Below are 11,810 nucleotides of genomic sequence, written 5' to 3'. Positions count from 1 at the left end.
TACGCAGTAAAGTTTAAAATAAATCAAAATAAAAAACATACTGCTTGTTGAAAATAACAATGTATGCACCAATCGGAATCGGAAAATAAAAAGTTGGGAGGCTACAGAAATTTTCAGGTCAATACAAGCAATGAATCAAAAGTAATTGCAGTTTAAAGTTGAAAAAAATACCCGGGTATCCGGTTGCCTACTTGAAGGTTAATATTGAACCCTAGTCCTATATATGTAACTTGGGATTGACAGACATTTTCGCGCTCATTCCCAACTATCAAAAGCAGGCTTCTTTCTTTTTCTCTCTTACAATGAATTACCCAAGACAGAGTGAGATAGGCTGCTGCTTTTTCTAGTTGGGTGGTGTGTGTGATCTAAATTCTTCGAAAGTTTGATATATAATAAACGAATGGGTTGCATTTGTTTATTTCCTGGAAAGTCAAGTGAATATGGTTGAAAAACCGGTGCTGCGAGCATAACTGCTGTGGTCGTGCTAAAGTTAAACTACTTTCGAAAGAATTTCAACATAATGTTCGACTGTAAATCAACGGATTATGGTGCCAAATCGAGTTTCGATGCCATGCGAAACATTTCACGGGACGCAGGACAGTCGTTTGGGCTGCCTTTAGAAATGGATCGAACAACTATCACGTTAGGCATAGAAGTTCGTCAATTCTACCAACCATTAGTGTACGAATTGTCGAAAATTGCACGAGAACGTATACAAAGGATGCTTATCTTCGATATGAAATCAAGCAGTACCATTCAGGAACAACGACATGAAGTAACTCGGTATTTGCGTTTAGTTTTAGGTAACGCAAAAGACATGAGAGGAAAATTTGTATATGAAGGTGTGTCGACGATATCCTGCATCCTGCCGCATCTAATAGATACCCTGAGGCAATTCGGCTGGCACAGTGCTTGGGACAGAAACGCAGTCGGATACGAAGTGTATCATGGTGTTCTGGAATGGAATTGGTTACTTATGCTGATTTTAAAAGAAGTGAAGGAATGTGCAACAAATTTCGAAATAAGTAACGAATTTTTCGACATGAAGCCAATGAAAACATTTGGTACATTCTACCGTGACCTAACGGCCAATATGCTGGACTTAGCGTACGAGCAGTTTTGCATACACGTCCTCGACAACATAACGAATAAATCTTCTTATTCATGTATCTGCGTGAAGCATATGTGGCTTGGCCTGATGATCCTAGCCGACACAGAAAAACTTGATTTCTGGAAATGTTTAAATGAGAGTATGCCGGTATCATTGAAGCAAAAAAATGATGCTTACCTCTTTAAAATATGGCATATAAATACGCTAGCAAGACTTTACGAGGAAAAGATGAAATTGGCCGACGAAGCGCCTCTAATGACACTGCCAAATAATTACACCGTAATCGACGATATCGTGAAAGACTTTCTTAAGTCAGACATCACAGAATTCAAGGCGAGGATTTTCTTGATACTGTTGAAACCAATAGTTACAGTGTTATGGCCCGCACGCATCGAAACTGTTATCGCTCTTTGGGACTACTACAGCACTCGGCTTAACTCAGCCTTCCGTACAAACCCGGACTCTTTGCAAACTACGGATTGTGTTATTTCAACCGTGCAAGGATTCGTCGAACAAGCCGCCGCTCTTGCCGCACCGGAATCGATAAACGGTCATTTTGATCTTGAGCAGAATAGCTTCCAAATGTTTCTCAGACTGCTGAGCTGGATAATACAACATTACACGGCACAGGGAAACAAGAAAAAGGTGCAAATTATTTTCAATCGCGTCTTCGTGAAAATGGGACCGAAAAAATTTGAAATGTTGACAAAGCGAGGGGTATACAACTTTGGATATATGCTGCTTACAATGATGAGTGCTACAAGTTTCGACAATGACTATTCCAGAGTATCGGGACTTATGCAAATGGTGCCTTTAACATATGGTGAAGCAATGAAGTTACCAATAGATAATACCATCGACCGTATCACAGTTGCCTCCCGAGCACATATGGCAATCTTGGTGAAGTTAAGCAGTTCAAGTTTTGATAAAACAAAACACATTGTTACTTTTTTGGACAGTATTGATGTTGCTCATTGCAAGTATGGCGACCGTTTGCAGCCGGCATTGGAAATGATAGCCGAAGGAATGTGTTTGATCTACAAGAAAGCTGTCCTTCAAAAGTCTTTTAATCGCGGCGAATTAAGCTTACTGCGCCCATGGATGCAGAGATATCTACGACACAGTTCTGCCAAACGGGGGGAAAAGCTCTTAGATGGTAATTATCCTGAATTAAACATTAAAAGCCTAATATCAAAATCTTATCCTTAAATCTTTTAGTTTTAGCTGATACATTAACAGCATTCCACCGCTCATCGCCATGTGAAGAGTATTTCAGTGCGATGAAGCAACACGTCATGCCATTTGTAAATGAAAAGTATTTCGATAAGGCTGCCGCCCCGTCCTGCATACCTCGAATAGCTGCCCGCATGGTAATGCATTGTGCATCAAGTAATACTAACAATGATCGCATTACAACTTCTTTCGAAATGTATGTCAATTGCCCAGATGCTTGTGCGGATCAAGTTTTAGCATATATGAAAGAGATAACGCAATGTTCCAATACGTTGGCAGCGATCGACCAAACAGTTATCATACGCCAGTGGTTGAAAATGGGAATTTTACATGATGCTAAAAGTTTGTTAGATCTCACCCGCATAGTACACGGACTGGATGTATTGAAGGCATTGTGTGAAATACCGGAAAAAGATATGTTCCATAGCGATGCTATCCCGGTGAAATTGTTTTTTCGTTTTGTTGGCTTACGTTACCGTCAAGCGGATGCTTCCGCGCGGATGGGAATGAAAAAGAAACTATACACTATATTTGAAGATTTCGACAAATGGTTTCCCGACCCTGCAGGTGTTATTAGGATGCGCATTTTTGCCGTGCTTATACTAGCGTTGAAAGAGTGCCCCCTAGCGTTCTATTTACGGATCAACTCAAAATGTTTGTATTCTATAGCATTCCACCATTTTTTCCTACCGTTTTGTGTTCTTGTTGACCGCAATGTACAGCAGGATTTTATAGAAGCCATTGCTAAAATTTGGCATCACGTTATGGACTTCCTTGGGTATATGGATTATAGGAATGACCAAATCATTGGAGATAACGTGTATAACATGATGAACAAATGGATACCGCAGTTTACCAAATTAACCAATGTGAAACAAGCTCTAAGACCTGTGATGCTATTCTTCAGTGCCCGTAATGAAGATTTTGTGATGTTTGTGATGACCCGATTTGTACAGACGTTTGTGGATCTTAAGCGATGCCTTCCGAATGCATATTCGGTGGAAGTAATGGAAATTTTAAAACATCTCATAAAAAATCTTGCAAAACAAAAGGATTACGGCAAAATAACATTATTTATTCGAACAACGGGACTATCAGTAACGCAGCATGCTTTTATGTGCAACGAAAAGTATCATAGTCGATTAATTGCTTCGGAAATTTTGTTTGATTTGTTGGCCAGTACAAATGAACCCTCGAATTTGATAAAACTAGAAATGAGAAACGTTTTGATTGCTTTCACTCTTAAATACTTCCCCGTTTCTGAGGAATGCTACATTAAATTCATGACCCGATTTGTTTTTCGTTATCCCAACTTTTTTCGTTCTTTGATTGATTGTATACGCCGTGAAGTGGCTAAAACTGAAATAACATGTGCTCAAAACAAAACGGACGGAGTTCTAAGCCAAGCTTCATACTTGTTAGAGCGAGAATTAAATACAAAACTGAAATCGAATAATGTAAAATGATGTACATACGCCGCGACGTGGCTAAAACTGAAATAACATGTGCTCAAAACAAAACGGACGGAGTTCTAAGCCAAGCTTCATACATGTTAGAGCGAGAATTAAATACAAAACTGAAATTGAATAATGTAAAATGATGTACATACGCCGCGACGTGGCTGAAATTGAAATAACATGTGCTCAAAACAAAACGAACGGAGTTCTAAGCCAAGCTCCATACATGTTCGAGCGAGAATTAAATACAAAACTGAAATGTAGTGTAAAGTGATGTACATGTCAAGGGGTGAAAAGAATTTAAAAAGAAATAACATTGTTAAAGGATATTTTTCTAGTATTGTAAATTGTGTGTGTTGTTAATTATTACTTTGGGATATTAGCTAACTAACGATTATATAATATATCACAGTTTGGTTATGGCTTCTAAAATAATTCTGCTATGCCCAGTTAATACGATAGTAGCAGTTCGACGTGCATTGGTCTTTGTTTTCCGGCTAGATTGGATTGGATATCTGCCCTGTAGCGGCATTTCCATTTAATTTATTAACGAGCGAAATTCTTGTCTTGTTTTGTTGTCTACGTTTAAAGTATATGTTAAGCATCCAATAAGTGTTAAGACAAAAATAGGTTTCTTTCTTAAAATTTTCTAGAACAAGATATTCTTTGCACTTGTGAACTAAAACAAAACAATAAGCAGATCCAAATATAAAACTCCTATCGTTAAAGAATTTCATCGTCTATGCCAAAATGGTGTTTAAAATCGCGTTGCTAATTTTGGCGTTAAAACTAAGCTCTATATTGGAATGCACCGAAAGACATACAAAGATGAAGTATAAATTATTTACACAAAAAGAATTTTTGATTTTGGCAAATTTTTATTATACAAAAGCAAGCATAACCAATTTGCTCTGTAAATAATATTTTTAATCTGCGTCCTGTAGGTTAGTTTTAGTCATATAACTAAACACTATGGTATACATGCAACGCTTTCATCTAGTGCCTTGCAAAATTCATTCACATATTTTAGAATTTTTGCCTATGGTACAAATCACATTAGCTAGGAGACATTTCTTGCTCCAAATAGTGAAAGGGCACCTTATCCCAGTGGTTAACTTTTTAAACCTATGCAAATTGAAGTGGCTAATGTTGGCACTGTTTTGAATCATACTCTACTTTAAATCTTCAGTGTATTGTACTAGACCTTTATAACTACGGAGTAATTTTGTTCCTTCTCTTCAGTTTAGTCGCAGAGAACAGTGGTCAAGCTCTATAGAGGCTCTCTGATCAAGTCCTTGTGTACATAGTGGCGTATCAAGCTCCCAGATATCCTTGCCTGCATTAAGCTTGATGAGCGTGGATCCCGAGATCCTTAATACAGGTTGAATATGTTACCAGCTAACAAATCACAAGGTTTGATTGTACGGTTTTCGCTTGACATGCGAAATCACCTCTCTCTGAAATTCCTTTACTGTTGTGGGATTCGATCTACCCTGGAATACGCAGCTGTAGTCTGGTCTTCCCCGGGCTCTACTGCGATGGCCAGACTAGAGAGTGTTCAGCGTAAATTCACTCGTGTAGCTGTTTGGCGCTTCCTAAGTTACCATCTTGATCCCCCTCCCTATCTTGTCCGTTGTCGCCTTCTTGGGCTTGGGTTCGTTGAAGACAGACATTTCCATATCCGAGCAAGTTTCATTGCAAGTCTCCTGTTAAATGAACTTGATGTTCCTTCTCTCCTATCTGCCATCCCACTTTATGCCCTTCTCGTCTCCTTCGCGATAGACATCTCTTGTATATCCCATCCCGCCACACTAACTACGGCTCGTACGACCCTCTTTTCTTTTCAGAGCTCTGTCGGCTTTCAATAATGCCTATCATCTATTTGACTACAATGTTCCTCTGTCCCACTTTCGTGTTCGTCTCCGTGAATCGTCATCCGTTTCCTAATAATTCTTTTTTTATAACCCCCATGTACCTTCCCATCATTTAGTTATTTAAGATAACTATTTTTTTGTTGTTTTTTTGTTAAGCCATTTTTTGGGGATTGCGTTAATAAAATAATAATAATAAAATAATAATATTGAAAGATGCTTCTTGGCCCTTTATTCAAAAGCCCCTTAGGCCAAAGTATCATCTTTGACGATACATTTATTTATAAATGCGCTACAGCCTGTACGTTTACGTTTTGGAACGTCGTATTTATGTGCACCAAATAGCTCTGCAGATCTGTTTCTATAAGCCCTTCTACCGATCTGTTGTAATTTCGTGTTTGATTGGCCCATATGAATCCTGGGTCGAACAGAAGTTAAAAGGCACCTAACATGAAGAACTGGCATATTGCCGTATCAGAGAGGCATTGCTGCAACATTACCTACAGAACTATGAAATGTACAAAACATTGTGATTGTTGGACACGTGTTGAGGATGCCGGACTCATACTTTACCAGGATCGTGTTCATTAGTGACCCGTACGAAACGGTGTGCATAGTAGCACATCGAGCTCATTTACAGGATCTATCAGATTATTTATCCTAGGGTGAGCAATTCTGTTTCCTCTAAACGATTTATGATTTGGTCTAGTAAACGGACCGTGTTCAACAGTCTGTCACGGAGAATGACAGCCTGCCGCGGAGATTTGGCAGGCGACCGCGGCCAAGTGGCATACAAGTTATACCACTTACGGTACCGCGGAAAACGCGGCCCATCTGGAGACGGCCTAAGGCGATGAACGGTGTGATAATTGCTGAGTATGATAAAATTGGGGTTTAACAATCAGATAGTGGTAAAATAACTGGTTTGGGTGTTTTTAATGTATCGCTATTTGTTATTCGCTTAGTTTATAATGGATTAAACATATGTTAGAAGAAACTACCATGAACAGATATTGAAACCTGATCTAAGCACAAAATCAAAATGATTTCAATCAGATTTTTGTCTTTGACGGTCAAGGCACACCTGAAAACTTCACGTTGCACAATGCACACCTCAATGCACTCGTAAAAATTAGTTCAATTGTTTAAATTATTTTTTTTTGTTATCAAAGTTGTGGTGCAAATCTTTCTTCATAAATTCAAAATAATATATGGTTCTAGTTCTAGTACTAGCAATATTTTATTTATTTATTTATCTCTTCTAGTATGACGTTTTTTCCGTATCAATATTTTGTTTTACACTACTACTTATTGTAACTATCACTTTTTATATTTAAATTAAACCTGTAGTCGATTCGAGCAGTTTAACAGTATGCCTGATCTGTTGCTAGCAATGGAATGAATATGGAATGTCGTTGGTAAATTGGTATCGACTGATGTGACTGTTACAGGTGCTAGGGATGGGTTAATAGTATTCAATAACAGCAATTGACAATCTGTTGGTGTTGCAAACCATACTATCTAAAGATAGGAACAGTTCGAGATAAGATAACTTCATATCTTACATCGTCCCTATTACAAGAAATAAGCAATGAGTTTTTGCTTGCAATGAATCAGTTCCCTATTGAGTTTTACGAAAAAGGTCCGCTACGGAGTTACTACCTGCAAAAATGATTAAGATTAGCTCAGTTCATTTAAATGTTGCGTCTGTGATTCTTATATTTTCTTGTTGTGTGTTGAGTTCAGTTTGTGCTGCTGATGAGTCACGGATAGTTGGCGGTTCTACAGTAAAAGAAATGGAAATTACATATCAGGTAATATTGCAATCAACGTTTCGCACACAATCAACTATAGCGTTTCAAGTACATGGATGGCATCGTTACACTGGAAGTAATTGAAAGTACACAATATCTGACCTCTTTGCTATTATACTGTGTATAGGACAGCAAACAAACTCGTAGTCAGTAAAAATGGAGAGTTTGGCATTATAGCTTGTCCTATAGTTTTTTTTAACGAATTGACCTTATTAGTCATACTTGTCCGATATTGCCTTACTTGCGCGTCTTCCGCATGTGTCATCTACAGGTTAAACAATTTGGAAGCAATAATAGGTTCTCCATTTTGACTAATTTCTATCGGAAACCTGTCCTTCAGGGAGAGATATGCATTAAGGAGTTCAAAAAAGAAGAAAATGGTAACTCTATCGAAAATATATAATTGGAAGTGCTTTTTTGTAAAATAGTATGCATATTTATTCTTACACATTATTCTACTGGAGCGGAAAAAGGGTTTGCGGTATCCACTGGCATTGGTTTTAAATATTTCAGCAACAAAAAAATATATTATCTAAGGAGGAACCAGAATCTAGAAACTACCTAACTAGATTATTATAATGTTGCTTTATAATGTTCACATTTCAAGTGAAAAAATCGTATTTTTATTATTAGGTTTGTACTTTACGCTGCAAAACAAAATCTTTTTAAGCTTTCGTTAATAAATTGTATAACGAACGCCAACATATTCAATGCAATTGGAGGCGGATAGGCATCACGAAAACCTTGATTGAACATGACACATATGCGGTTGGGCATGGGAATAAGTTTAATACTTGGATATCAATTACAAGAGAAATATATTTATTATTTATTTGTTTCTTCAGTATGACGCTGACATAGAAATGCCATTAATACTATTATCGAAAAAATAGGTTTAATCGGATTGAAAATTTCTGCATTAATTTTTCGTTTCGTCACAGTATTGTCTATGATACCGTTATCGGAGTGAGTTATATATACTAGGCTAGTACTTGGATTTTCTGTGGTACGTGCGTTCCATTTCAAAAGCACTCAAGAGGCATGATTAATTGAAGATTGTAATCTAAAACAGACTTGTCATAAAGCTATGGATTACTAGGCGAAGATTTCTGTAGTAGGTTACAGGAAAAATTTCCTGTTTAATCATCTATCTTATCTATAAATTGCTGATTGAAGATTACTATTTAAAGAATACTCATTGATTACTCGCAACATTTCGTGTTCAATCGTCTTTCTTGTTTATCGTTCTGCCATGAAATACCACGTTTTTCTTTGATGATCTAAACGACCGTGTTAAGCCCGCACCAGTCTTATCTTGTTCATTGAACACCTTTTGATTGTTAAATATTGCTTAATGGCATTGTAAAGCTTTTGGTTTTATTCAGTAGTTGAATAAAATAAAATGGAATAAAATCTATTTATCATTATATTTTCGGGCACTATGAAAAAATATATAGGCAAGGATAGCCTGATCCTACTGCGTTTACACATTTTTTTTGTTTACATAATAATCCAAAATAGCAGAAGTTGGTCAAATGTAAAATAATCTTGTTTACTGTCTGGTGTATAAGCTTGTATGCTAGATTCGAAATCAAAATAATCGTCCCCGCCGGAACGTATCTGGCAGAAGGTAAGATTTAATTTTTAATTATGACAGCTGATAATTGAGAAATTTTCATTTTTTTTCAATTTGCTTAGTATTGATTTAATTTGTGACCCATTTTGTATCGACTGAAAAGAGTGGAAAAAAGTTCAATTTATACAGAAAATACGTGGTTTTCACATTCCAAAATACGTGTCATGTCTTATTTGAGATCCGATCATTCTAAGTCAGAATCGACTATCCAACAACAGCTAGTCAGAAAGGGTATTCCCCAACCACTTGGCGAAAAAATAGAAGTATATATTTTTCAGTAGGTTAGGTAAAGCTATTCTTATGCAACTGACGTATGCTGGAACCATAACTCTATCTTTCTTTTATCGGCTCAACAACCTCAAGAGAACAGGCCTAGCTGCCATTTCTGACTTTCTTTGACTTTATTTACCTGTAGCCGAATAGTTCTGCGTATGGAGGATTGGTCCGGATGGGATTTTGAACCGGTCCGGCCGTGTGAAAACCTGCGCCAATTGCCAAACAATTGTAGAATTGTATTTTTAATACGTCAAAAGTAAATTTGTCCATCTCAACTTAGCATCGTCATATATCTTAATAGCTTAGTTTTAGTTGGTGTAAAACGATTATGATTTGTTTTGAGGTTAAAAAATAAATTAACTAATCTTGATTTATTTGAAATACTTTTGCAGGTGTCTGTGCGATCAAAATCAAGCGATCTGCGAGGTTTTGGCAGAGGTCATATTTGTGGTGGAAGTTTGATCACTGCTAATAAAGTTTTAACAGCTGCACATTGCTTAGTGGACGATAGAGACAATCCACGACTTGCAAGCTATTTTCGTGTTGTAGGTGGCAGCGTCAACCGGAACACGCAGACAGCAAATACATTTATCACAGATGTGAAAAAAATTATAGTTCACAACAAATACAAGTCAAAAGGATTTCTCAACGACGTGGGAGTGATGATAGTATGTTATACGCTTGCCTTTAAATCTAATAGATGTTATACAATTGTATATTTTTTTTTGTTTAACTATATTTTAATTAGCTATCCAATAGTGTTCCAAGTAATCATCCCTCCCTGCAACCTATTGCAACCGTTGTTCAAGTTCCTCCTGATGGTACGATATGCCGTGCGAGTGGATGGGGTAGCATTTTTTACGTGAGTAACTAGTCTTAACTGTTTCAATGTATGTTCTGTGATATAGTTTGCATTTGCTCTACGGTAGTGAATTTCATTTGTTTGCAGGATGGCCCCTCAAGTGATGTTTTGAAAGCGGTTAATATATCTATTATATCCAAAGCAAGATGTAACGCTGTGTCGAGTTACGGAGGATCTATCGTTCAAGGTATGATCTGTGCAGGGAATATGTCCGGTGGAGAAGACGCATGCCAAGGTGACTCTGGTGGACCGCTTGTTTGTAATGGGATTCTCGCTGGCGTGGTTTCACATGGTGTGGATTGTGCACGTCCAAATTTTCCTGGTGTATATAGCGACGTTGCATACTTTCGTGAATGGATTATAAACAATCATTCTAATATGATTCAAACCTCATTTCTAACAGTGGGCTTGTGCTTGTTTTATATTGTTATTATGTACATGGATGATTCAGGACTGTATATATAATTAGCATGATTTGTAATAAAATTACTATACGTACAACAGTAACTGATCATTTTACGTAATTGGTATTCTCTAGATTTCTAACATTACAAGGAGAATTATCTTTACGATTCGTAGCTAAGTCTGTTTGCCTCAACTGAGCCAGCTTTGGGAGTTTAAAGTTGCTTCAGGTTGCACATCGTATTGATGTAGAACAGTTATAAAGCTCTTTGAAATTTAAATTCGAAGTAAAAAAATGGCTGAAAGTTTAGTTGCTAACTTTTATTCTAAATTACTCTGAAAAGTATCATATTATGGCACTGCACGCTGGACCAGGTATTGGTTCAAGTAAAGTTAAGGATATCCAAGGAAAATCTAAATCCTTTGAAATAGCAGTGCCACATCTCTCTCTCTCTCTCTCTCTCTCTTTCTCTCTCTCTCTCTCTCTCTCTCTTTCTTTGACCCCACTCGTTGGGAATGTTATACTGACATTGCCAGATCACCAATATGTTTTTTTAAAGAAACACAGTACTACAGTGCAGTTATCCTCGACCCACGTCCAAATGTGAAAACGGACAGGTCAAAATTCACTTGATCCTATGAGCTGTGGTCCTGCAGAATGAGTCACTGACGAACACCTTTCTAGTAGGGCAAGTGTCCGGCATCCACATCACGTGCCCCAGCCATCGTATCTTCCGATCTAGGCCACCGTCTGGAAATACCGCTCAAAGATAGTCCGTAACACCCGTCGCTAGAAAATAGCGAGAGCGTTAGCGACCTTCGCCCGTATCATCAAATTGTCATCATCATAGAGGATATACGGACGTATCAGGGTATGATATATTCTGCATTTCGTCTCTTGTTGTGGTCTTCTGGATCGTAAGAGTTCGTGGAGCCCATAGTACTTACGATGCCTCATCATATTGCGCCTCGGAATTTCGATGCTTTTGTTATTATCCGAAGTTACGATCGCTCGAAGGGAGCAGAACTCTTCATTTACCTTACATGGTTTACGATTTGACTTGTCGCCGTCGGAGTTTTTTCCTGATTCGATTCAAATAGCCCCACATAGACCTTGAATCATTTGCACCATTGGGAACCAAATTAAA

The 11,810-nt window shown here is 37.6% G+C and overlaps 2 protein-coding genes across 3 annotated transcripts; both read left to right on the top strand.

Annotated features, from left to right (window-relative positions):
• Positions 1–386: 386 nt before the first annotated feature.
• On the top strand, positions 387–4,118 carry LOC128306844 (protein MMS22-like). Of its 2 annotated transcripts, XM_053044469.1 has the most exons (3): positions 387–434; positions 2,071–2,267; positions 2,330–4,118. In XM_053044469.1, exons 2-3 carry the CDS (start codon positions 2,123–2,125, stop codon positions 3,808–3,810), a joined length of 1,626 nt encoding a protein of 541 aa, XP_052900429.1. In that variant the 5' UTR covers positions 387–434; positions 2,071–2,122; the 3' UTR covers positions 3,811–4,118. The 2 variants fall into 2 exon arrangements, with proteins under 2 accessions (XP_052900429.1, XP_052900428.1); XM_053044468.1 differs by lacking the exon at positions 387–434 and having other exon boundaries at positions 521–2,267.
• A 3,207-nt stretch (positions 4,119–7,325) lies between these two features.
• On the top strand, positions 7,326–10,761 carry LOC128306881 (trypsin-2-like). Its single transcript, XM_053044518.1, has 4 exons — positions 7,326–7,486; positions 9,791–10,066; positions 10,147–10,260; positions 10,348–10,761. The coding sequence occupies exons 1-4, from the start codon at positions 7,343–7,345 to the stop codon at positions 10,723–10,725; spliced, it is 912 nt and encodes a 303-aa protein (XP_052900478.1). The 5' UTR covers positions 7,326–7,342; the 3' UTR covers positions 10,726–10,761.
• Positions 10,762–11,810: the final 1,049 nt, after the last annotated feature.

Source organism: Anopheles moucheti, chromosome X (genome assembly GCF_943734755.1).
Source record: "Anopheles moucheti chromosome X, idAnoMoucSN_F20_07, whole genome shotgun sequence".
Lineage (NCBI taxonomy): Eukaryota > Metazoa > Arthropoda > Insecta > Diptera > Culicidae > Anopheles > Anopheles moucheti.
This window is presented reverse-complemented; position numbering and strand designations above follow the sequence as displayed.

Excerpts from the sequence above, each read along its gene's own strand:
- LOC128306881 (XM_053044518.1), top strand. The coding sequence starts at position 7,343 with ATGATTAAGATTAGCTCAGTTCATTTAAATGTTGCGTCTGTGATTCTT. Across the intron at positions 7,487-9,790 it reads AAATGGAAATTACATATCAG|GTGTCTGTGCGATCAAAATC; the intron begins GTAATATTGCAA and ends ATACTTTTGCAG. Across the intron at positions 10,067-10,146 it reads ACGACGTGGGAGTGATGATA|CTATCCAATAGTGTTCCAAG; the intron begins GTATGTTATACG and ends TATTTTAATTAG.
- LOC128306844 (XM_053044468.1), top strand. The coding sequence starts at position 521 with ATGTTCGACTGTAAATCAACGGATTATGGTGCCAAATCGAGTTTCGAT. Across the intron at positions 2,268-2,329 it reads GGGGGAAAAGCTCTTAGATG|TTTTAGCTGATACATTAACA; the intron begins GTAATTATCCTG and ends TAAATCTTTTAG.